We start from the raw sequence: 27,403 nt of genomic DNA, 5'->3' as shown, positions 1-27,403 counted from the left end.
TTTTAAGTGCAACTAGCACCTTTTACACATTTTTACGAAGCAACAGATTCCTCAATACCATTGGCAGAGTTTGTTAAGACCGCGATTGACCCTGAAAGGAAGGAATGTAATAGTTATTTTCTTTGGTTAACTAAAAGCATTTTTAGGTTAATCAATATTTGACGCAATGACAAGCACTCAAAAATAGAAAGAAAAAAAACCCTTTCTAGAAATTTTTTTACTCAGAATCAATCGGGCCTTATTCAAGGAAAGTACAAGAACAATACAAAATGAGCAGTTGAGCATGAGAGACATTGTGGACAGAGTTGGACACTTACGAGTTTCATCATCGACCTAGGAGAACTGAACAATTACCAAGGGCGAAAATTGCTTTACAATTTGGGCCGAAACATAAAGTAACGCTTTAACAGGAATAACTCTTCCATGCACCAAACAAGAGTGTTTTGGGAGATGAATTGACTCCCCTGATTGAAAGAAACAACAGCAATCAGCCTATGACAAGAAGCGCAACTATACATTTGAAATGCAGTGGAGATTATTATATACAAGGAGAAATTTTTGGGTCTTGATGTTTGTATGCCACTGAGAAATGCACAGAAGATGCGCATTAGAATAGCCATAGTGCATTTCTGAGCAAGTTCATCAAAATATGCACAATTTATAGGCCTTAAAACAGCTAAATTATAGCATATTCTTTACAAAAATGTATCCCGGATCACGCGTGCCAATACACGGGAAGATAATCGACTGAGCACATCAGGGAGCACTCTAGCAGATATGCCTGGCAACACTGGTAGAAGCTCTTGGATGACTTGTACAACATCCACACCCTGTTGACACCCACAAAGAAAACGGTCAGATAAAAAACACTAAAGAATGAACATCTACACCCTGTTGACTGAGAAAAATAGCGAGGGAAAGAAGTAGCCGAAGGGAGAAGCATTTATATCTGAGAAAGGGACCACCATGACAAGAACTCAATGGCTTTAATACCTGATCTGGCGTTCTTGATCTTGAACTTCCTGCTGTCAAGAACTCAACCACTTTCTGAACATTATTCAATATAAGCTTGTCTTCCTCAGTTGTTGTGGGTAGAAGTGCTGCTGGCTTGAAGGGTCCGAAAGCAGGAACCATACTAAAAACTGGGGCAGCATTTCCAACTCCTAGAACTGACATTATCTGTACCAACTGATCCCTTGTAACCGCATCAATGCCCTTTACAATCTGCTTCCCATACCAATGACAATATTTAAATGGCCTCCATACAACCAACTTCAATGCATACCAATGAGAAAATAATTCGTATCTTAAGCAGTCCCTTGTGAGAAAACATCACAAGGCCATAGCACTAGTCAAGAAAAGCTTTTTTAGTGGGGAAAAATAATAATAAAACCGCATATCCACAATGGAGAAATAGAAACTAGAAAGTATAAATAAATGAGAAAACTGAAGCAAATACTGAGCCTGATGCCATGGTATAATGATAATTATTTTTTTTTTTGATAAGTAAATGATAATTATACTTCCATATATTTGAGGCAGGTAAACAAAATCAAGTATTGATATAATTACAAACAAAAGAAAACAAGCAAGGAAAAAAAAAACTTAAAAAGAAAATAATTAGTGTTCCATAATTTTGTTGCTAATCTTAGGACTCTTACTTGTTACGGATCAAGACAAGTGGGACCAATAGAAAAATAGAAAAGAGATACAAGAGCAGATTGTCCACTCTTAACCTCAGTGATTAAGAGTACATATATTAAAGGGTGATGGGAAACAAAAACTGTGGCCAATATTGTCGTTTCTCATCTGGGTCTTATGGTAAGATCATCATCATATTGGTCAAATCTGATGAACCAAAACAAGTAACAATAAAATATAACTAATTATTATCTTTATCACTATATTATCACCATCATCATCGATATTAACCTTGTACATCAATGTTAACAACACTAGTCTTTTTAACTTAAAAGTTACTCCTACAAGTACCTCATCCAGAAGAAATTCTCGAAAAAAGTTCCCTTTATCAGACAGCAGAAATGCAAAAGCTGCCCTTGTTTGAAGAGGCTGCTTGGATTGAGATCCACTGGATGAATATCCAGGAATGATATACCCTGTTCGACTTTGCAGGAAGCCAAGTTCAGCCATGCCCCCATTCAGATCCTCCCCACCTCCACTTTTTGCCGCAGTTATGAAATTCTCGAAGGCTTGCATGACATCAATGAATCTTTCAGCATCAAAAACTCCGGATTTCCCATATATTGTGTAACGTAAAGCATTCCTTAACCGTGGGGATTCATCAGTCAGGAGCCTCTAACAACAAAATATAAGGACATAATTAACTCCAATTTAGATGGCTAATGGCATAAAAAGAAAGCCTAAGACAGTAGCTTAGATATCAGTATGGCCCAATTGTCAATGAACAGCTAGAATTCTTGCCAAAAAAATTCCACCCTAATCTCAACTAGTTCATAACTAGTACTTTTGAGGTCCTGCAGTGCATTCATCCAGCTCAATCATTTACAGAAGTTTTATCCTTCCATACTAACTTCCACCAGCTGTTTTTAGTAAATGCAAAATACTTGGGTATTAAGAAAAGCGGTGTTAAATGAACCTCAAAACTGATTATTGACATAGATATCATGTACAACCTTCCCATAGGGGGTACCTTCTGAAATCAGCTCGAGCATCCAATGATGTGGCTTGTGTTTTGCAGTCAAAGATCGATTACAATTATTTACCTATGATATCTCCAATTCAACAAATCTTAGGGGCTAAGTTCAGATCTGTGACCTTTTAGCTTGACTAAGTCTCTTTGTTTGTTACCTAAACACTTCACAGCTAATAGCATAAACTAAAATACCAGCGGTCTAATCTATTTTAGGAGTGCATATAAGCTACATTTAAAGACTGAAGGGGCATTAAGAGTTAACCACCAAGCTTTTATGAGCACCAACATATTTCTTTGCATATAGATGTGAATAGATTTTGAAAAAGTGTTAAAAAAATTCACAAGGTATTATACCTGTGCAATATATGGATATGCCTCATCTACAATGGCAAAATCAGGGTTTCCCACCAAAGCTATGCCTTCCAGTACCCCAATTGCCCTGATTATAAGAGCAAAATAAGGGGGTATTCTAAATGGATAATCAAATGTTATCTGTGCCAAATCCGATGCCAGCTCCTGGAAGTTGATGTTTTTGGCTCCTCCACCTTCGAGTGCCTGGTCAAAAACCTTGGCCAAAACAGGTAAGATGGGTTCCAAATTAACCCCATCTGGGATGAAACCAAGTTTAACAAAGTCTTTGACGATAGCTCCATAATCCCGATGAATGAGGTGAGCAATTGCTTCAATCATTCCATACTTCTGATCATCAGTTAGTTTTGTAACTAGACCTGTTGCAGCAAGTTATACTTTAGAATGCTAAAAAATTGGGCTTCAGAACTAAACGAAGTATCAAACAGTCCAACATATTGGGCAGAGATAGATCTACTAAGTCATGGCAAAAGGACACAAAATATATATGTATACATACGTCATTTCTCTAATTAAGGATACTTAGCTATTGATAAGAAGTTGAAGAAACATCCATAAGTTGAATTTCAAATAGGAAGGCAACTCACAAACAATAAATAGTTTTACATCTCTTATCTATCATGAAAAACAAGGAAAAAAAATTGTAATAATGACATTAATCATATTGACGATAACGATGATGATCATGGTAAGAGAAGCACAAAATTATAGAACATATTCATTATAACAATATACCCATGTATTCCTGAAGGAAAATGTTAAACTACTATCCTATGCTTTGACCCATTTTCAAGTAGCTTCCTCGGTGTTTATTTTTTGGTGAATATCCTCGGGGGGATGTGGGGGGGAATCTGTTAGCAGATTTAACGGCTTGATTTGTGCTACCATATTTAGTCCAAACGATATTTAGAAGTATATATTGTATAATTTGGTAGGAGTTATTCTTACCTTGTATAGTTTTATACTTTCCTTTATAATAGCTGATTTCCAGCCGTGTAATGGTCGACAGTTTTTATATAATGGAAGTAATTCTCACAAGGAGAGATATTCAAACCAAACCGCTATTTTGACAGAATCGAGGGTACTTTCCTCAATGTAATCCAGGGACCTATCCCCTCCCTGACCTGGCCCCCTTCACTAGGTCACAAAGTGTGTAGAGGCGAGGTCACGAAAAGGGTGACCACCCCTCCATGAGGTTGGCCCCTCCGCAACCCACCCCTCCATGAGGTCACTACGGCATCAATGGGGCCGGCACCCTCAGTCCCCCTGGTTTGTAACTTTTTTTTCTTTTTTTGGCTTTATTTTTTTTTTTCCCTTATTTTTTCTTTAGGGAATAATTGAAATTGCACAAGGATTCTATTAGCAAAATTGACAGAATAGGAACAGAAGGATCCATTTGGAAATAGGGAAAAACACAAGAAATTAATTGCTAAAATTGAAAACCGAGGGAGTTATTAAAAAATGGACTGGACCAATACAGAATGTAGTAATTTGATACAATCTCTATTTATGAATATAAAATTCAAAAAGGTTTTACAGTTAAATGTTCCTTTTAATTTGAACTAAGGGCAGTTTTTTGTAAGTAAAATAACTTTATTAAATGAAGAAGGAAGCTCTAATACAAGGCTAGTGTATTAAAGTTATTACTAAAGAATTAACAATCTAAATTTTGGAAAGATCTGAGCTTATAACATGCCAAGGAAGTTCAACACTGTTGATTCAACACCATCAAAAGTCCTACTATTCATCTCTCTCCCTCTCTCTCTCTCTCCAAATTGTCCACATCACACACAAGGGAACAAAATTTCATTTTTAATTTGAACAGATGATAATTTGAATATGCATTGAGCAATGGATTCATGTATTTGCTCCAAAAGAAAAGCAACAGTATCTGATTGTGTCCAACAATGGCAGCAATACTCTACTTGCTTGATGCTTCTCATAATCTCTATGTGGAATTATAAAAGAAGAAAATCATCTAACTTGCATTTTTTTTTTTAAAACAAAAGTGAGTTCCATCAAACATGTTAGCAGAGACAAAATCAAAGATATAGAACTCAAGAATCAATATCTAGAAAAGGACAAAAAGAAGAACAAACTCTAAAAACAATTAACAATATGAAGAGAAGAAAAAAAGGAGAGGCATGTCCTTCAACAAGAAAACCTCAAGCTTTAACATGTTTTATTAGAAATGCAGAAAGAAATTTACAAATGAGTAATTCAAACAAGACTATGTATACGATGCTGCTAACCATGGGGAAAGATGATCTTTCACCATATGCTCTAATTGAAGTAGATTGTTACCAAAGTCGAGTATGCATAGCTTTCCATCCGGAGTGCGGATTAAATTCCCAGGATGAGGATCAGCATGGAAAAAGCCAGTATCAAGCAACTGCCACGAAAATGAAATAAGTTCAAAGTTTTTTTTTTTATAAGTAAGAGAAATATCATTAAAAAGCACAAAGGGCAATCAAGTACACAGGAAGTATACAAGAAAGGCATCTAAGAGGAAGAAGAAAACAATTCAAGGAAATCATTAAAACTAAACGATAAAGGTGCGAGGAACGCAGCCGACTAAGAGTACAAAGAATGAAAGAAAAAGGAAATGAATTCCTCAAGGGTTCTTTCTTTGTCCTCAAACTGCCTATCATTGCATTCCCTCCACAAGCACCACAAAAGGTAACAAGGGACCATCTTCCATACGGCTGCACTCCAAGAACGACCACATGTCCTCCAGCAAGCAAATAAATCTACCACCCGAAGAGGCATAACCCAAGACAGACTGAAGCGACTAAAGATGGCGTTCCATAGAGCGCGTGCAACCTCGCAATGGAGAAGAAGGTGATCTACCGACCCCCATTCATTTTGCACATGCAACATCTATCAATCACAATGACACGCTTCTTTCTGAAGTTGTCCAAGGTGAGGATCTTCCCTTGCGCTGCTGTCCAAGCAAAGAAAGCCACTTTCAACGGAACCTTGGTCCGCTAAATACTTTTCTAGGGAAAATGAATAGCCTCTTTGCAAGCAAGAGCCTTATAGAAAGATCTAACATCAAATTTCCCTTTGTGAGAAGGAAACCACCAGAGCTGATCTTCCCCCTCACAATTCACTCTGGTTGAGTACAACAAAGAGAAAAAAGAAGCCAAAACATCCACCTCCCAGTCATGGGCCGCTCGGAAGAAGCTAACATCCCACTGATAAGACCCGCTCACCACAACCAAATGGTCTGCAACATGTGCATCCTTGTCACACGCAATGTCATACAAAACTGGGAAAGCTTCCTTAAGAGGCACCTCACCACACCACACATCATCCCAAAAACGGATCCTAGATCCATTTCCCAGCATAAGTCTGGTATGGCTACAAAGCAAACTCCACCCCTTCCTAATATTCTTCCATAACCCCACTCCATGTGACCCAGGGGGGTCTATAGAACACCAACCATCCCAAGTAGATCCGTACTTTACATCCACAACAGATTTCCACCAAGCCTCTCTCTTATGGGCATAGCGCCACAGCCACTTCCCTAACAGAGCCTTATTGAAAATCCTCAAATTTCTGATGCCCAGACCACCACTTGAAATAGGAGAACAAACCTTGGCCCAATTAACCAGATGAAATTTAAATTCTTCGCCTATGCCACCCCACAAGAAATTTCGATGCAGCTTCTCTATACGACTAGCAACACTGGAAGGAATGGGGAAAATAGAAAGAAGGTACGTAGGGAGATTAGAGAGAGTGCTTTTTACAAGGGTTACTCTGCCACCCTTCGACAAATACAACCGCTTCCAGCTAGCCAGCCGCCTCTCAACCTTACGAACTACCTCATCCCAGCTAGACTTAGTCTTAAAATGGGCCCCCAACGGAAGACCAAGGTACTTTAAAGGAAGAGAAGAAACTCCACAGCCCAAAATGCCTGCAAGATCATCCATATTATCCACAAGACCCACAGGAACCAAAACTGACTTATCCAAATTAATCTTCAAACCTGAAACAGCTTCAAAGGACAGTAATAACATACGAAGATAGAGAAGATGATCAGGACTAGCCCCGCAAAAAACTAAAGTATCGTCTGGGAATAACATATGAGAAATATTAATCACTCCATTGCTACTAGAGCCCACAGAGAAGCCAGAGAGAGAGCCCCTTTGAACAGTAATAGAGAACAACTTGCTGAAGGCCTCCATCACAATGACAAACAAAAGAGGCGAAAAAGGATCACCCTGTCTAAGGGTGCGTTTGGGATTGCGATTTCGTAGAGAAAAAGTGCGATTTTAAACCAAATCGCAGAAAATAAACCGTTTGGAAACGGCATTTTTAAAAAATTGAGATTTGAAAACGCAGAAAAGTGCTATTCAAATCGCAGGCAACATGATACTTTTTTGAAAACGCAGTATTTTAAAAGGCTAACCTGCGATTTTAAAGGCCAAACTGCGATTTTCTCAAACGCTTAACTGCGTTTTTAAAAATCACTTTTTTCAAATCGCACATATTAAAATCGCTATTTTGAAATCGCAATTTTTGAAATCGCAAACCCAAACGGACCCTAAGACCACGAGAGCTGCTAAAAAACCCATAAGGGGTGCCATTCACCAAAACCAAGAAACGCACCGAAGAAATACAATGCGCTATCCAAGAACACCATCTCTCCCCAAAGCCACATCTTCTCAATATATACAATAAGAAATCCCAGTTAACATGATCATAAGCATTCTCAATATCCAGTTTACAAAGTAACCCTGGTTCACCTGATTTGATGCGACTATCCAGACACTCATTAGCTATAAGAACAGAATCAAGAATTTGTCTTCCTTTCACAAAAGCATTTTGGGGATTCGAAATAATATTCTCCACAACCCTTCTGAGCCTATTAGCAAGAACTTTAGCAACGATCTTGTAAACACCACTTACAAGACTAATAGGCCGAAAATCTTTAAGATCCACAATCCCAAACTTTTTCCGAATTAAGGCTAAAAAAGTGGCATTAATGCTTTTGACAAACTTGCTATGAGTGTGAAAGTCCTGGAAAACCCCCATGAGATCAGTCTTGATCACATCCCAACAATCTTGGAAGAACGCAAGAGTGAACCCATCAGGGCTTGAAGCCTTATCACGATTCAAATCTTTAACCACCTCTAAGACCTCCCTTTCCTCAAAAGGAAGTTCTAAGGAAGAGGCTTCACCCGCATCCAAATTGTCAAAAACAAGGTTATCCATCCTAGGCCTCCAACTGAAAGGTTCTGCAAAAAGAGATTTATAAAATTGAGCAACATGATCCCTAATAACCTGCTGATCAGAAGAGATAGAGCCATTGACAGAGAGAGACTCAATGGAATTGGATCTCCTATTCGAATTGGCCACTCGATGGAAGAATTTAGTGCATTTATCACCCTTTTTAAGCCAAAGAGCCCTAGACTTCTGTCTCCAGCTAATCTCCTCCTGTAAAATAGAATTCTCCAGATCTTTGATGACCCCACATTTCCTCGCCTTTTCTTCTGGAGTTAAACCCCGTTGTTCCTCCAATCTATCAAGAGCACACAAATCTTCCATATGCATTTTCTTGCAGAACTCCACATTACAAAACTCCTGATCGTTCCATCTTTTGAGATCAATCTTCAAAGCCTTAAACTTTTGAGAGAAGATGAAGCTGGGCAAGCCTTGGAAGCTATAAGACTCCCACCAAAGACGCACCCTATCCACAAACCCTTCGGCCTTTAACCACATATTCTCAAACTTGAACGGTCTGGGACCCCAATGAACACCACCACAATCAAGAAGAATAGGAAAATGATCAGAACACAGTCTTGGAAGCCTTATCTGAAGAGAACCTGGAAACTTGACTTCCCAATCTAGAGAAACAAGAAATCTATCGAGGCGAGACCAAGAGGGAATCTCCTTATTATTAGACCACGTAAATGGCCCTCCTGTAAGAGGGAGATCCATAAGATCCTGCTCAAAAATAAAATCCGAAAATTCCATCATAGCCGCATTAAGACGAACGTCTCTAGATCTTTTAGTAGGAAAGCGTGTGACATTGAAGTCACCCCTGATGCACCAAGGCAGCTCCCACCAAGAAGAAAGGCCAGCCAACTCATCCCAGAGAGAACTTTTAATAGAGTCCAAGTTAGGACCATAGACCCCAGCAAAAGCCCAAGAGAAGTTATCAGCAACGCTTTTAAAAGAACAGGCAACAACAAACTCACCCACATACACATCAATCTTCTCTACAATCCTTCTATCCCACATAATCAAAATACCACCAGAGGCTCCGCGAGAAGCTAAATAACACCAATCAACAAAGTGACAACCCCACAGATTGCTCACTAAACTATTGGAAACAAAATCCAGTCTAGTTTCTTGCAAGCAAATAATATCAGCCTTCCATTGCCTTAATAAGTTTCTGACTTTCAACCGCTTATCACCCTCGTTTAACCCTCTAACATTCCAAGAGAGGATTTTGGGCTTCATAAAAAACCACCAAAATCCCTGCCTTTGCACCTACCACGAGAGGTGCTACCACTATGTGCGTCATAATTAACAAAACAAGCTAATCTGTTTAATTCCCTTGTACCTTTCAAGCTCAAGCTCGAGCTAGGACTCGCTGCCTTCTTAACATTACTGTTGATTATAGCCTCAAACACAGCCGAAAGCTGACCTTCATAGCCATCGCAAGTAATCCCCACCCAGTGGCTATATGCTAGAACCGCTTTCAAAAAGCCCTCTGGGGTCTTCTTACCAGAAAATCCCTTGACCTTGTCAATAAAAGACAAAGGTTCAGGCTCTTCCTCTGGGAATAAAGCAAGTTCCAGCCCATTCCTGACTCCCGAACCAGAACTGTGGGTCAACATAGGAACAGATGAAGGAAGACCCGGAGGAACCAAAGAGTCCGGAGAACCCGAATCTGCCCACACAGTCAACACATCAACTGATTCCCTATGAGCTTTGGCAAAAACAACCGGGTCTTTGGGAAAAACCTCTGAAACAGGGTTGGGTAAAACTGGCCCAAGACTCTTGACCGAAGGAGGAGAAGCACTAACTAGTACAAGGACTTCCAGGGCGAAAGGTGGACCTCCGGCGACCTCTGTCAGCTTAGGAGACAGACCCATCTTCTCAAACGTACCCGTTTCTCCCTTCAAAGAATCTTCGTCATATTCTGGCCGAGAACCTTGCTCAGAACTAGAGGAACACCCGACAAGCTGGTTCCTCGGAGCAAGGGTGCTGGACGACAGAAAACCCAACCCACTGGAGTTCTCTGGAGTTGCTGGAGACTTATCTGAACCCGCTATGCCCTTCACCGGCGACAAACCCTCCACAGGACACACAACACGATCATTCAGGACTAAAGCAGAACCCCGCTCAGGACTAGAGGAACACCCGACAAGCTGGTTCCCCGGAGCAAGGGTGCCGGACGACAAAAAACCCAACCCACCGGAGTTCTCTAGAGTTGGCAGAGACTTATATGAACCCGCTATGCCCTTCACCGGCGACAGACCCTCCACAAGACACACAACACGATCATTCAGGACTAAAGCGTTGGGCTTCGGATCTTTCCGAACCCAACGGAGCCTCATTTTCTTCTTGAGTTTATTCTTTCTCTTCCGCCCATTAACCTTGGGCTTTAAGCCAGGCCCAAACTCAAGAAGCCCTTCACAAACCCTGCTAAAAGCTTGGTCCACCTCAACCTTCAACTTCTCCAGCTGTCTTTTCCAATTCAAAAGAGAGGAAAACGTGTTCAACTCTCCTGACAGCTGATTTCCTGCTGAAGTATCACCATGGACGCAACCTGTCTTGTCACGAACAGCAGGAACCATCTTGGCCTTCGCAAGTTCAGAACCACGCCGGTTACAATGGTCCATACCCAGAGGATTCACTTGAACATTCGCGTTTACTGAACCACTCGATATCACAACCGGTAGCTTCTGCTCCTCTGGGCAATCACCACGATCCTTAGCCAAAGGAATCGCTGGTAGAGGCAGCGTCGTCTCCACCTCCATGCAACCAGGACCTGAACGCAGAACATCTGCGAAGGAGGGCGCACCATCTTTGCTGAGAGCTCTATTAGTATCAACCGGGTCATATCCTCCAATGGCGCCGTCACCGTTTCTCCTTGTCTTCTCTAGAACTATAGCATGACGAGTCACTCCAAGCCTAAACGATGCTTTTAGGAATGTATTGATCTTATCCAATTCAAGGACAAAACTCCTCCAGCCCCTCCCATCACGACCTTCTGGAATGAAGATAATTCCTCTCCGACCACCCACACCATAGACTCCCACTTCAAGAAACCTTCCTGCTGCGTTAACCCCTCGTCTGACTATGAGTACCTTAGACCCCTCCCTGAAGGACCTGATAAAGTCCTTCTCCCCCGGACACCACTACAAGTTCTCCATTGTCGACGCCAACCACCCTAAACTTTGAGAACTGAGAATAACCAGCCCGGAGAAAGACTTCCTCCTTTCTACCAATCTCACCACCGAAGCTCCTTCTACTACCGTGAAAACAAAAGTCTTGGCCTCCATGCAACACCAACGCTCCATAGATTAATACCTCAATATCCACTATAAGAATGACTCACTCCTAGTTAAAACTGAATACTGGTGTTTTACCTCCGCAAAGACCCTCACGCGCCACCCCAGCCCTCACGCGCTACTCCTCATAGAGAGAGAGAGAGAGAGAGAGAGAGAGAGAGAGAGAGAGAGAGAGAGAGAGAAACATTTACATGACAAATTAGGAAACTCTAAGTTCAAAGTTTAAAATAGAATGACGCTTAGTAGGCTAGGAACTAGGAATTCTCACCAACCATAAGTTGCAACTGAAACCATGTTAACAAGCATCATTTTCCTCATTCACAACACATTCATTATCATACATGAAATATTGGTAGAGAATGTAACATTTATGCAAGTTTATATTAGAAGCATACAGAGGAGACACGCAATTGACTCTCCGATCAGCTCTCTCTCATTTATCCAACTAAATCAATATTAGAAAATTGTGAATAATATGACAACTACATGTATTTCATCAGTATCTTTAACTCCCTAGTTCCACAATACATGAATCAGTGTCTTCTAAGGGGTTGCGAGTATTTTCTGCAACATATTCAGTCATTTTTTATTTTTATAAGTAAATGTTCAGTAAATTACTTATGACCATGAGATTCAGTTTTTCCTTTCTGGTAAGAACTTTTAGCAAAAATCAGAAGGAAAACAGAAAGAGGAGAGATTTGACCACTTCGAGGGGGCCGGCCTCCACAAATTGCTTATAGCAACTAACTGAAAATTACTCTTCAGTGAATTGCCATACGGCATCTACATTGAATTTATAGAAAATAAATAGGGCTTTTTCAGGAAAGACAAGTTAAGGTTTGAGCTAATTAAGGAAAAGATGTTGATACAACTTATTTAGGAAATCAGAATCTGCCTTTAAGGCCTATTGAGGAAAGGAAAATGTTGGGCTTCTAACATTCCCGCACCTTAAAAACAACATTGCCCTCAAGGTTGATTATTGATGAAGTCTCCCATGTGGTAAATTAGCTTTCTCCATTGCGGTCCTTCTTACGCATAGTGCGCTTCTCTTTAAGAGCCTCATTCGTCCCATTCAACATAACTTTCATACTCAATTTTGAAAAGTTCCAATAAATATCTCGCAAACGTTTGCAGCTACTCAATACCGAAAACAACATCATAATTTTTCAAGGGTAATAAAAAGAGGTCGTTAGTTATTTCTTGATCTTGCACAGTTAACTTCACTTTACGGCACATACCTTGGTATTGCAAGACCCTCTCATCTGGAAGTTTAACCTCAAACAGTGTACAAGATTCCACGGGGAGTGAACATTATGTGGCAGTATCAATATCCATGAAAGTGCTAGTACTACTCATATCAATCAAGACTGTCATTGGCTGTAACTCAATAAAATCACTTACCCACATAGTTTGAGGGTTGGAATAACCAGCTATAGCATGTGCAATGTTCATACCCAAATCCTTGTCACCGTTAGATTCCAAAACGTCCAAGTCCGAGTCTTCACTATCCTGAAGATCTTTTCACTTCTTCTACAGGTTCAATCATCAATAACCTCCCCTGTTTGCATTGACGCCCTTTATGCCATTTCTTGTCACAATGCCAACTTGTGGTCCATTCCTTGAGCTCTTCTCGTGTCAGGCGTATGGCCGGAGTTTTCTAAACGGGAGTCAAGGATAAGCTACCAACCATTGGCCTATTTACCTCTCTAAAAGTTTGGCGGCTGTCTTCATTGAGCCTCTCTTCCTACACTCTGGCTAATGAGAAGGCAGTTATAATCATCCTTGGTCATTGAGCCTTGACTTTTAGTGGGATATTTGACCGAACTCCTTCAATGAAAGATCCAACCAACTGTCCTTCTGATCACCCTCGAGTTTGGCTATGGAGGTGCTCAAAGCGGCTTTAATATTCACTCACAGTTGATGTTTGCCGAATCTTCGCTAGCTCACCATCCACATTGTATATGCTGAAGGACCAAATCGAACAAGGAATCCTTCCACAAATTCATACCAAGTTGGCTCTCCACAGCATGCTACCAACCAATCAAACCATTGTATGGCATCCCCTTCAAGACTAATTGATACTATCTCCACCTTCGAACCATCAGGTGTGTCATGATATTTGAATAATCATTCCGCTCTGGATACCCATCCCGAGGGATCTCCATCATCCCAACGTGGAAACTCTAATTTCATATGTGGAGCCTCATACTCTTGCTCCCTTCACAATCGAACTTTCAATGACTCTTGATTTTTGTCTAACCCAGAGTCTTGCTCCCTTTGCGATCAAACTTCCGGTGACTCAATTTTTGTCTGACCTAGAGTTCACCCCTCAACGGTCGAGATAGTTCTTTCAACAGAATCTTCCATTAATTCCCTCAACTGTTCAACAATCTTTGGAACAATTCTTGATTCAAAGGAAGCTTCCTCCAGTGGAACGTTGCTACTGGAAGCCATAGCGAATTGACTTAAGACGGTAATAACAAGCTCTCTCTTCTGACTAAGGCATAAACCTTTTTTTTGCCCTTAGTCTAAATAGGATATATTCAGAATACAGTAAACTGGAATAAGTGCTAACTTAATCCTGTTACCAAACAGCTATAAGTTCCAACACTCAAGCAGAATAAGAGAATATCTGTGCTGGAATAAACCTATCTGTTCACTGGAATAGGGATTACCACCAAGCCGTGCAACCAAACCGCACCCTTCTTCCACAAACAAACACAATCGCACAGCTCAGTCCACCCCTATCACACTCTCCACAAACACGGTTGCCTACCTTGGCTGCACACCACGGCTTCCAACCTTCGCTACTACCGAAAAGAATGGTGTCAGCCCACCACTGACTGTCATCCCCACACTCAGCCCAACAACACTTAGGCACAATCCACCATTCAGCACTCGCAAAACAGCTCGGGATCACCGTCAGCCTTACACGATGACGCAAGACCACTTAGCAGCACCCTCACCAGTGTGAGAGCGACACAACCCAAACACCCATGCACAGTGGAGAGAAACCCAACTTTAGAGCAACCTCCGCACAGGTAAACCACCAAGAATGATGGCTCACTGCACCGTACAGAAAAAAAAAAAAGAAAAAAAAGAAAGCCCCACCCCAAGAAAGAACTGCTCTAATACCAGATGAGTCAAGACAACCTGCTAACACCTTCATGCTTTGGAGTGTTTCTATTTCATCTTGATAAAAAATTTTCCCGAGTCAAAACAAAATCAAATTTATTACAAATGATCTCAACTTTTTTTGAGCCCTGGGGGTTGCGAAGGAATGGGGGGTTTGCTTCAGTTTATGATTTCTATTGCAATTGTATAAATTATAGTCTGTCCATTTTAAACTAGTAGATTTACAGCAAGAAACAACAAGGTAAGGCAGTATTTCACATATCCATAGACACTTTACAATTTACTTTTAACATCCACAGTACCATAGCATGCATAAAAAATCCCAATAGAAATGCATACCTGCTTTAGGTAGCATATGACTCCAACATTAACCAGTTCTCCGACATCACTTTCTGTACTTTGTGACAGCTTCTCTCCATCTACCCATCCTGTAGTAAGAACCTTTCTTGAAGTATATTTATCGTAGGTTTTTGGTACCACAACCTGAAATTCATAGGCTTTTTAAGCAGTATTCACACAAAGTCTCCCACCAAGTGAGAAGTTGTTTAGAGACGTTTCTGTTGAAAGAATTTGTACAAACAAGAAAAATTGAAATTAAAATTAAAAAATCTAATGGATAACTAGAGCTTTCACTATTGTCACTTGTCAGATTCCATTTTTACTTAAAATAAAATAAAAAAATAAAAAAAATTAACTATTGTCACTTGTCAGAGTAAATGAATTGCAATTATGAAAAGGCAGGCTTTGAAGATATACAAGATAGATTAGTTTGCAGTCTATTGGAAATTATGTCAGCAGAAAGTCTAGACCTATTACCAGGCATTATTAAACAGATATTTAGCGTGCCATGGTTTCTACAGTCAGGTAGTATAACAGCTCATTCACAGAATTTCCTTCGTGTTATCACAGGTTTGAAATCCAAAGTAACAATAGACATTTCGTACCCAAGCATCGGCACAATAGTACATAGAAAGACCAGAATGTTTTTCTTCAATTAAGGTTATCATCGTTAAATGTAAACATGTCAAAATGGCAGTTGAGGGATGTATCCAGAAGAGAACAATTTCTATCCTTTACTGAGGAATATCATAGTAAAAAACGCACTTGTGTAACTTGTGTTTCTATAAGCTATATTGACTGTTAAACATTGTAATGAAAACATGACAGTTCAACGTAAAAAGCATTGTCACAGGATAAATATCAACTCATTAGTACTTATCAAAAATATCAACTCATTAGTCCTATATAGAGGTTAAACTACTTTAGAGCATCGCGCCCATGCATTATTTAAACTTGGAGTTTTTAGTTATTTCCATAGCCTGTATTACAACATTCCAGTGCTTCATGATAAATATTTGAACAAAGATGAGTTTCACCAAACCTTGTAGCTGAAATCAACGCAAACTTCTTGAAACGTAATAGAAGTACATTGTTAAGACTCACCTGAGGAAGGTCCTTCCTCATCATTTCAGCAAAGAGCATTCCATTTTCCCCTTCATTAACATAATCTAACTCCTCAAAAAAACGAGCAGCCCATTCATCTACCAGTCCGACTACATCTACTGAGATCTGAAAAATATAAGTAGAAAGCCAGGGGAGGGGGTGTGAAAAACCATTATTGCTTCTTCCTTTTTCGTAAGTAAAAAAAAAAAAAGAAGAAGCCATTATTGCTACCCGTAGTTACCGCTTCAAAAGAAAGGTACTAATTCACTACAAGTCAGATCTGTGCAACATTACCTGAGGAAACCTCCTTAGAACCAAACCCAAGTTTCGTATGACGAACAAATCAACAGTAACCGTCTCAAGAACAAAAGGCCTCTGGACTTTAACAGCCACCAGATCCCCATTTTCTTTCAAACGGCCCTTATACACCTGTCCAAGAGATGCTGCCATCACAGGAAGAATAAATACTTTGGAACTAATAAATTTTAGAAAGCTAGTCAAGGGAAACAAGAATTTACTGTTAACGCAGTCTTATATACAAAAGGTTATGTGAGAACCTACCAGCAGCAATTGGGGAAGATGATAGTTCAGAATAGATATTTTGCCATGGCTGACCTAGTTCCTCTTCAATAAGAGCCATAGCAACATCATCTGGAAATGAAGGAACCTTCACATATCATCAAACAGAAATATCAGCCATGAAGAGGGATACCTAAAATATACAAATTCAGAAAACATTAAACAAAAATCAAGCCAAGTGCTATCTCTTCTCTTTTGATAGGTGGAGGTCTGAGGTTCAACCCGTTTTTATGAATTCTTCTTTCATTTGTCAGGAGGGGGGATGGAGTAATAATATATTAGAAGAATTCAAAGTTCAAAATACTTGATCTTCAAGTTCAAATCGAATTACATTGACTACGATTAACAACTGGGACTGGACAAGCCATGCCAATATCTGCCTAAGCAAAACAATAACTTGAAAGGACTACCAAAAGCTCAACTCAGCTGATTTATTAAGAAAACCCATAAGCAAAATCTTGTGAGACACCCTGAACACTTCCGCTAATACATCTACTGTAACAGTTGTCTTCAACTGTTATGAAAAATCAGTGTATAAAATGTAAAAAGAAGAAGAATTGAGGAAGAAAAGAATGAACTTCTGAAATTTTATAGAATCAGCCAAATTCGAGAAGGCTACTCTCCAGGCACGTTCGAGAGTGCAAATCTCCTTTGTTCAATGAACAACAATGATCCAAGATATCAATTACAAATGCTAACTACAGCTTATAAAGCTTCTTTCAATTACTTACAACAACTACTAGAATACAGTTAAACTAACTAACAATTCTTAACACGTGCGTAACTAAACTCAACCGGATTACAGCTGCCATTAGCGTAATCCACTCCACCAACTAATAGACTCCACGTGTGCTGCCATTAAGCTCCCTTCACAAGCCTACGCAACAACAACTTCACTTCCCAACTAGCCGTAGAAGAAACTAGCCGAAGAATAATGCACCCGTGACACTACTCCCTTCTTTAAAACACCTTGCCCACAAGGTGTGGAAAAGTATCCTTCAAACGATAATAGGATTCCCATGTAGCATCATCCTTGGATTGACCATCCCACCGGACCAAAAGCTCAATAAAGGGCCTATTGTTCCGAGGCCGAGCTCGACGACTCAATACCTCCACGGGCTCAGGCGAGAAAACCCCATGAGAATCAACCGGAGGTAGTTTAGGCAACACTGAAGAAGAAGATCCCAGCTTGAGCTTAAGCTGGGAAACATGGAAAACAGGATGAATCCGAGATGTAGGAGGCAAATCTAACTCATAAGCTACAGCCCCGATCTTCCGAATAATGGGGAAAGGCCCGTAAAAACGAGGCGATAACTTGAGGTTCCGACGAGCAGCAACCGAAGACTGCTTATAAGGCTGTAACCGCAGGTAGACCATCTGACCCACTTCAAAGGAACGCTCAGTGCGTTTCAAGTCAGAATACCTCTTCATTCTCTGCTGTGCATGTTGCAGATTATGCTGAAGCAGAGTTAAAATCTGCTGTCTAGTGCGAAGGACTTCCTCAACTGCATCAACTTGAGTCGTCCCCGGAACATAAGAAAGCAACCTTGGTGGAGGAACCCCATAAACTGCTTCATAGGGAGTAAGTTTAATTGAAGCATGCCAACTGGTATTGTACCAATATTCCGCCCAAGGCAGCCATGAAGACCACTGAGTTGGTCTATCTTGTGAAAAACATCTCAAATAAGTTTCCAAACACTTGTTAACTATTTCCGACTGGCCATCAGTCTGCGGGTGGTAACTTGTACTCATTTTGAGTGAAGTACCCTGCAGACGAAAAAATTCCTTCCAAAAAGAACTAGTAAACACCGGGTCTCTATCAGAAACTATAGATGTGGGCATACCGTGGAGCTTAAAAATCTGAGACATAAAGAGTTTAGCCACAGAAGCTGCCGTGTAGGGATGAGCCAAGGCTGTGAAGTGAGCATACTTAGACAACCGGTCAACCACCACCATGATAACAGACTTACCCTGAGATAGGGGCAGCCCTTCCACAAAATCCATAGCAATTTCAGACCACACCCTTGTAGGAATAGGTAACGGCTGAAGGAGACCCGCAGGAGACATATTGTCATGTTTATTCTGTTGGCAAGTAGGGCATAACCGAATGAAAGCTTTTAAGTCTTTCCTCATACCCTTCCAGTAGAAGTCTTTTTTAGCCCGTTGAAGAGTTCTTTCATAACCCGAGTGACCAGCAAGAGGATCACTATGGACAAACATTAAGACTTGAGTTTTCAATTCAGGAGATTGGCCCAAAACTATTCTGTTCTTGTAGAGAAGAAGTCCACCCATAACAGAGTATTTCCTTGTGTCTAACTCATGAAGAGACCATTTGTCCCACAATGGTTTTAAGTCAGCATCAGAACTGTAACAATTCTTTAACTCTTGCACCCACGTAACACTAGGACTGGACAGCAGAAATAAGGAGACATCCTGCTCCCAAGACTCCCTCCGTGATAAGGCATCAGCCACTCGGTTTTCGACCCCTTTTTTGTATTCAACAACAAAATCATAGCCGAGCAGCTTAGTGAGCCACTTTTGCTGAAAAGGAGTGCCAATCTTTTGTTCTAATAAGAACTTCAAACTTTGCTGATCTGTCTTTACCACAAATGAATGCCCTAACAAATAAGGACGCCACTTCTGAATGGCTGTGACTAAAGCAAAGAGCTCCTTCTCATATGTAGACATGTGAAGAGCCTTCCCTTTCAAAGCTTTACTGAGATAGGCAATCGGACGCTTATCCTGCATCAATACAGCCCCAACACCAAGTCCACTTGCATCACACTCAATAGTGAACTGTTCAGAAAAGTTTGGCAAGGCCAAGACAGGTGCCTGAGTTACTGCAGTCTTCAAAGCATTGAAAGCTGCCCTTGCTGAATCACTCCAAGAATACGAATTCTTCTTAAGCATTGCAGTCAAGGGGGCTGCAATTGAACCATACCCTCTAATGAACTTTCTATAATACCCCGTAAGGCCAAGAAATCCCCTCAGAGATTTAATGTTAGAGGGCAGAGGCCAGTCCACCATAGCCTTGATTTTACCCGGATCGGCACATACACCCTCAGCCGATACTATATGCCCCAAATAATCCACCTCAGCCACCCCGAATCTGCATTTTGACAACTTTGCATATAGTTGATTATGTCTCAACAGCCCTAGAGTAACTTGCAAATGTTCCAGATGAGATTTCAAATCCTTACTATATACTAGAATATCGTCAAAAAATACTAGTATAAACTTCCGAAGGTATGGATTGAAAATATGGTTCATTAAACTTTGAAAAGTCGAGGGGGCGTTAGTTAAGCCAAAAGGCATAACTAAGAACTCATAATGTCCCTCATGAGTTCTAAAAGCCGTCTTGGGAATATCCTTCTCAACCACCCGAATTTGATGGTATCCGGACCTTAAGTCCAATTTCGAAAATATTTTAGCCCCCCACAATTCGTCCAACAGCTCATCTACTATAGGAATAGGAAATTTATCCTTAATGGTTACCTTATTAAGTGCTCGGTAATCCATGCACATCCTCCACGTACCATCCGTTTTCCTGACCAACAGAACTGGAGAAGAAAAGGGACTGTGGCTGGGCCTAATGACACCAGATTTGAGCAAGTCCTTGACGATCTTCTCAATTTCCTCCTTTTGATAAAAGGGGTATCTGTAAGGGCGCACAGAAACTGGAGTGACACCATCCTGTAAAGGTATAGCATGATCATGCGACCGAAGAGGAGGCAGCCCTTTTGGTTCTCTGAAAATGTCCTCAAATTGCTGTAAAAGATCCTGCACAGGTCCATGCACTGCAGGAGGTGTAGAATGCAAGAGAGGTTCAGTGGCCATCAGCTGAAGCAATACCCCTTTACTCTCGGCTCTAGGAAATTTAAAAGTATCTGCTTCTATCATATTCACTTGAGGTCCTTGCTGAATACCCTGTAACACATACTGCTGTCCTTGAAAGGAAAACTGCATCTTTAATGCAACAAAATCCCATAATATAGGGCCCAATGTTTGCAACCATTGAATCCCTAAAACCATATCACACCCTGCTAACGAGAGGATGAACAAATCGGTTTGAAAAGAGAACCCTTGCAACTTAATACACACAGCCTTACAGCTCCCTGGACTAAGCACCTTCTGACCATTAGCTACTCTTACTGAAATTTCGTCCCCTTGCAACGGTGTAAAACCCAAACTAGCAGCAAATTTCACATCTAAGAAGTTATGAGTGCTCCCCGAGTCAATAAGGATGGTCAAGGTATGAAACTTTACAATGCCTACCAATCTCATTGTTTTGGGACTAGGTGTCCCAATGATAGCATTGAGGGAAATTTCTGGAAATTCCTCCAAAAAAAATTCACCCGGATCTTCCTCCTCTTGAGGTAATTCACCAATATTTGTATTAACTTCTTCCTGTATAGCTTCAATCAAGAACAACTTAGGAACACTACAGACATGCCCCCGAACCCATTTAGAATCACATGTATAACACAACCCTCTTTTACGCCTATCTTCCATCTGGGCTTGGGAAATTTTCTGAATAGGAACTAAGGGCTGAGGCTTCCCTTGAGTACCCCCCTCCTTGCTACCCTGATTAGCAGCCCATGATTGACCATGTGATTGTCTTGGTGGAACAGACAAATTCATTCTAGGGCCATTATACCCACTGCCTTTAGGGTATCCCCCAATAAAATCAGTATTTCCCCCTGAATACAACTGATTAGAAGAGGAATTATGCCAAGCAGGCCTACTGACTCTTCGATAAGCCTTAACATTTTCCTCTTGAATCCGAGCTAACGAATAAGCATCGATTAAGGTTTTGGGATTAAACATTCTAACAGGCAACCGAATTTCATCCCTTAACCCTCCAAGAAACATACTCAATTTATGAAAATCAGGCAAAGCATGCACCTTAGTGGCTAAGGTGTCAAATTGAGTTTTATAATCTTCTAAGGACCCAACTTGCTTAAGGTTGGTGAGATTTTCCATGGGGTCATCGTAAGACCCCTTACCAAACCGAATCTTCATGGCCCGTAAAAATTCATCCCAAGAAGATAAACTACCACTAGACTTTAATTCTTGAAACCAAGATAAAGCCTTACCTTCCATGTGGAATGAGGATATAGACAATCTCTGTTTATCAGGTGTGCAATAATAATCAAAAAATTGCCCCGCTCTAGAACTCCAAGTCTCCGGATCCTCCCCATCAAAGCGAGGAAAATCGAACTTCATAGATCTAGTCTGGAACCCATCACCGGAATGATGCCCTTCTTGACCTGAAGGCTCCCCTTCATAGAAACTCTGCCCCATAACATCTGGGCAAACACCTTTATCCTTCTGAGATTGTCGTTGTGTAGCTCCCCACATCTCCTGGAGCTTCATATTGTTCGCATCGATCAATTTCTGCACCTGCTGCAGCAGCTCCGTTTGACCAACTGTCTGAACCATCAACAATTGTGACTGCATCTGATCCATTCGGCTCCCAAGAGCTTTCATCTCCTTTGAAACCAGTCCTTCGTCTGCCATACTCGCAGATCTTGTTCTCATAAGCGTGATAAGATCAGTGGGCTTTGATACCACTTGTAACAGTTGTCTTCAACTGTTATGAAAAATCAGTGTATAAAATGTAAAAAGAAGAAGAATTGAGGAAGAAAAGAATGAACTTCTGAAATTTTATAGAATCAGCCAAATTCGAGAAGGCTACTCTCCAGGCACGTTCGAGAGTGCAAATCTCCTTTGTTCAATGAACAACAATGATCCAAGATATCAATTACAAATGCTAACTACAGCTTATAAAGCTTCTTTCAATTACTTACAACAACTACTAGAATACAGTTAAACTAACTAACAATTCTTAACACGTGCGTAACTAAACTCAACCGGATTACAGCTGCCATTAGCGTAATCCACTCCACCAACTAATAGACTCCACGTGTGCTGCCATTAAGCTCCCTTCACAAGCCTACGCAACAACAACTTCACTTCCCAACTAGCCGTAGAAGAAACTAGCCGAAGAATAATGCACCCGTGACATCTACCAACAAGATTCCTAACATCACAATCCAAAATGAATAGGATTTTTTTTTTTTTATCAATAAACAAAAAAAATTAGAAATCGCCTTAATCCACAAACCCGATTAGCTTCTTTTCTGTAGTTTTTACATCCTAATTTACAGCACATCTAAAATACTGTCACTAACCAATAAAAGGTATTAATTGAAAATGAACTTAAACATCTGTAACTTATAGCTGAGTACATATTTGCGCAACATAATGTAGCTTTATTTTCTTGTTTTATAACCATCTCTCTTATAGAGATACTGAAAGTTATGGATATCATATAGGTAACTTTCCTTTTTCCTTCTTTTCTTTAGAAGAGCTCATCATAAGGATAGTGATTTTGATTAAGTGTAATCATTTAAATAAGGAAACTGAAAGCAAACAAAAAAAGAAGAAGAAGAAGAAGCGTAGTAACTTACCTTATCACAAAGCTTTTGCAGCTCAGTCATTGCAGCAGGTGACAGTATATCTGGTCGAATGCTCAATGCTTGACCAAGTTTTATATACGCTGGACCCAAAGAAGTGACAATTTCCCTTAATTCAATCGCTCTAGCAACTTCATTCTGATATGGAAAAGCAATTAATGAGTAAATCGTACAGAAAGTGTGAAGTTAATTTTAAATACTGGACATGAATGAGGGCACATCTCAAACCGGTATACCCATTAAGGTCAATTAAAAACACTAGGGCTGTTCAAAATCCTTGATTACCCAATCCGGCCGACTGAACCCACCCAAATTCGGCCGTTATTTGCCAGGGTCGGGTCAGAAGTCGGCTATATAGGGTCAGAAACCCAACCGAACCCGACCTCCTTAATATATATGGTTTTTTTTTCTCTTTCAGTTTAAAACCCTAGCCACCCCCTCAAAAAGCCCTCTTCACTTTTCTTTGCCCTCTCCTTCTTCCTCTTTGATTCCTGTTTTTCTTCTCTCAATTTCTTGGAACATTTGTCGTCCTCTTCTTTCGAACCCCAACTCTCTTTGGAATACCTCCTTTTCATATTGAATTTTTTTTTTTTTTTTTTTTGGTTTTCCCTCTCTCTGTCATTGGAGTTGAGAAACCCTAGGTTGTGCTTGTCACTCCCCTCCCATGGGCCATGGCCCCTCCACCCCTACGCCACCCTCCTCCCCCATAGCTCATCATCTTCAATGAGGCGGTGAGCTTGTCTCGCTTGATATGCTGCAGATCAATAGTGAGTCTGTCTTGCTCATCAATAGATCTGAGCACAACCCTCCTCCCTGCCGCCCGATCGACCTACCTAACCGATCACTGCTCGCCACCTATCAACGACAATGCAATTCGGTATAGCTGGCTCTATGGTTGATTCAGTATGTGACTTTCGAAGCGCGCGCGCGCGCGCGGGGGGGGATTCAATACCTGGTCAGGTTACACCCCTATAAAAAAATGTGCATACAAGTTTTCTGAAAGCACGTCTACCTCTTTAAATCACCAATTATCGTAAAAGTTTAAGCTGATAAAAATCGTAAATTTAATCATTTAATTAATATTGTAACTCTTCCCTTCATGTGTGGGATCAAATTCCTTATCAATAAGTGAGGCCCAACACGTGAAATATTTAATATTTTTCTTAGTACGTGGAATATTCAACTAAATGAGGACTAAATTGTAGGGTTACGTTTGAACTCGAGACGTCTACTTTAATACCAAGTTGAAAAAAAAGAAGAAGAACAAAAAAAAGAAAGAATGAGGCTTTAGTCGTTTCAGGATGTCTTGGGTTATGGCTAGACGGGTTGTCAACTTGCTTGCTTGTTGGTGGTCCTCTGGAAGGCCAAGGAGCGCTGCGATTTGGAAAATGGTGCCTATTTGCCTATTTTGGTGCTTGTAGAGGGAAAGAAACAATAGGAGCTTTGAAGATTTGGAAAGTACCTTGGAAGAGATTCTATCCTCGTACTACCTTACTTTGTACTTTTGGACTACGGCGTATGTTCACCCTTTGTCTTTTACTTTTGTTGACTTTCTTGCTCGCTTTTCTCTTTCTAATTAGGTGTTTCCTTGTATACTCCCAATGTATTAAGGAGCGCCTTACGAGATGCACCTTACGCTTTTTTAATGAGATTGGTTTCTTACTTAAAAAAAAAAAAGCAAAAGAAAGAAAGAACGAGAAGAGAGGAAGAAGAAGAAGTTATCTTATTCCTTATGCATATGCCATACGACATCTACATGTGTTTAAATAGAAAATTCATAAAAGTTATTATGGAATCATAATTAATGTAGATTACAATAGTAATGACAATAAGATCAGAAAATAATGGCAGAGCCGCAGAATAATATCAAATCCGCATCAGCTAGGTTTCCTTCTTCAAAATAATTTGCATCGGGTGACATCAATTAATGGAGGAAACCCACATCCTCCATTTCTGGAGAGAAATTGTAGGAAAAAAGAACTTCCAAGGGAAAAGGTATTGTCATTCACATACACCCGATGCTGCTTAAAACTGAATTATCTTGCTTTTGTAGCAAGAATATATATGATCTATTAATTGTTTAAATAAGTCAACTGATCATGCGAAATTACCGTCAGCATAGAAAGCAAAAGAGGCATAAAAAAGATACCTCTTTGACCTTCTTGTTAATCACATCCCAAGCAAGACGTGAAAGAAAACCCCCGGCAACAGATAGTAACTGAACAATTCGTGTTGCAACAGCACGTGGCCGTTTTCCCCAATATGCTGAAATGCTAGCAGGATCATACACCAAAGGCAAAAACTCACTGCTTTCATCTACCTACAGAAGCACACAAAGCAAATCACATAACCAGCCAACATTATAATAGGGAAACAGTCGCACCAACTAGAAAGTTTCAGTGCCAAACTCATGAAGAGAAACCATTAAGGATCACAAGAAGATCTACATTGATTCATATCAAAACATCTTTGCTTAAATTCTCATGGAAAAATATAGAATCAAACACGTAGCGGATTTATATGTTTCCCAATTCATTGTAGCAACCTCATCCACTCTAAGAGCTGACTAATCCTGTGCAGTACTATGAATTGTTGATACGCTTACTTGAAAACAGTAATTCATTCCGTCTTACAAGAATGTTATATTCATGTCTGCCGGACAATGTTTTTCTTTTTAGTTTTCTTTTAAATTGGTTAGAGCTTGAACCTAAGACCTGCCCACTGCCATCACGTTCCTTCACACATCCAAGGCCCAGTGGCATGATTTAACACCAAAGAGGACAAAATTTAACACGATGGGCTCAGAACTACTAGATATCACAAAAGTAAAATCAAAAGGCAAGCATCTCGTACCAATACATACTCATACTGCCTACATAACTTTCATCTCTGTAGTTAAAAGTGTCCACGTATATATCAAGTCATCAATATACTAACCAAATTTTATCTTATTCTCATTTCTTCTATAAATATTTTAATAATTGACATTGAAGGTTCAGAGAAGTAACCCCTCAACTGATCAATGTCAACAAGCTCTCACTGCCTCTAACTAGGCCCCAACTACAATTAACATTTTCAACAAATTACATTTGCAGTTCAAATATATATACCTGAATACAAAGATGGAGAGTCGGAGACATTCCACACCAATACTGAACTTCAGTTCCTAAGTTATTTTCACTTCCTACTGTTTCATAAACGTAAAAAACCAAGTTTACCCTCTCACATACTTTATACGAAACTTGGATGATTATTAAAGAAGCCAGTATACATTTCATCAGAGCTCGAACACTTACGAGCAATACACTACACAGACATCACAGAAAGGAATCCGAACATCAATCAACCGATATAATGCATGCATATATACCTCGACGAGGCGTAGCTGAACGTTATCCTCAGCAAATTGTGAATCCGTTAGATTTTGTCCCCGAAGACCTCTCATCAGTATTGCTAGTTCTTCATTTTCCTCCATCTGTGCCCTCACTCTTTTAATTTCCTGTGAAACATCTCCAATTCTCTGCCATTTCCAAAACCAATCAAACAGTCAATAAGAAAACGAACAAAAAGATTGACCACTTGGTTAAAATCACTGCTAAAATTGTGAACTGCAATCGTCTTTTCTTCTTCTCCATTTCCTCCACTTTCTCAGGAACGAATCAGAAAATTTAGTCATTTTCAACGGAATATAGTCAACAGCCAAAACAGCTCGTTGACTCGTGTAATTTACCAAATTTTTCCACAGCAGAAAGAATTACATTCCCCTGCATTTTCCTCCTCTTTCTGAGCAACCAAACAGAAGCATGGGCTTTATATAATAATTTAAAAATAAAAAGAAAACAAAAATTCAGCAAGTTCATTTACTGTGGAAACTCCGTTGACGGATTTCAAAGATGGCGATTTCGCGGACCCGTTGGCGGAGTTTGGTGACGGCGGAGACCTTGAGGACCCATTGACGGTGTTTGGTGAGGTGGACTTGGACGAACCGGTCGGATTTGGTTTCGGCTCGGTGGCGACCGAGAAAATCCTGTTCGCCCGTCTGCGAACCCGAATTCTGTTCGGGAGTGGATAATGAGCCGGAAAGGTGCACCGGAGGGACTCGATTCCACAGAAACCGAGCTGTGGTGCAGCAACCATAGTGTGATAGACCGATAGTGGACTGCACGATTTGGTGGAAATGCATATTTGAGGTG

The 27,403-nt window shown here is 40.3% G+C and overlaps 1 protein-coding gene across 1 annotated transcript; it reads right to left on the bottom strand.

Annotated features, from left to right (window-relative positions):
- Positions 1-435: 435 nt before the first annotated feature.
- LOC133872575 (uncharacterized) lies at positions 436-27,403 on the bottom strand. The gene is made up of 13 exons (XM_062310137.1): positions 27,075-27,403; positions 26,581-26,730; positions 25,360-25,530; positions 23,205-23,348; positions 16,714-16,819; positions 16,447-16,595; positions 16,153-16,278; positions 15,049-15,192; positions 5,348-5,435; positions 3,029-3,402; positions 1,993-2,316; positions 994-1,224; positions 436-830 (listed from the first exon to the last, which is right to left on the bottom strand). Exons 1-13 carry the CDS (start codon positions 27,345-27,347, stop codon positions 696-698), a joined length of 2,415 nt encoding a protein of 804 aa, XP_062166121.1. The 5' UTR covers positions 27,348-27,403; the 3' UTR covers positions 436-695.

This window comes from Alnus glutinosa, chromosome 1 (genome assembly GCF_958979055.1).
Source record: "Alnus glutinosa chromosome 1, dhAlnGlut1.1, whole genome shotgun sequence".
NCBI classification, from domain to species: Eukaryota; Viridiplantae; Streptophyta; class Magnoliopsida; order Fagales; family Betulaceae; genus Alnus; species Alnus glutinosa.
The sequence above is the reverse complement of the archived record's forward strand: the minus strand, read 5'-3'. Positions and strand labels throughout refer to the sequence as shown.

Excerpts from the sequence above, each read along its gene's own strand:
- LOC133872575 (XM_062310137.1), bottom strand. The coding sequence starts at position 27,347 with ATGGTTGCTGCACCACAGCTCGGTTTCTGTGGAATCGAGTCCCTCCGG. Across the intron at positions 25,531-26,580 it reads TTCAGCTACGCCTCGTCGAG|GTAGATGAAAGCAGTGAGTT; the intron begins GTATATATGCAT and ends GTGCTTCTGTAG. Across the intron at positions 16,820-23,204 it reads TGCAAAAGCTTTGTGATAAG|GTTCCTTCATTTCCAGATGA; the intron begins GTAAGTTACTAC and ends TGATATGTGAAG.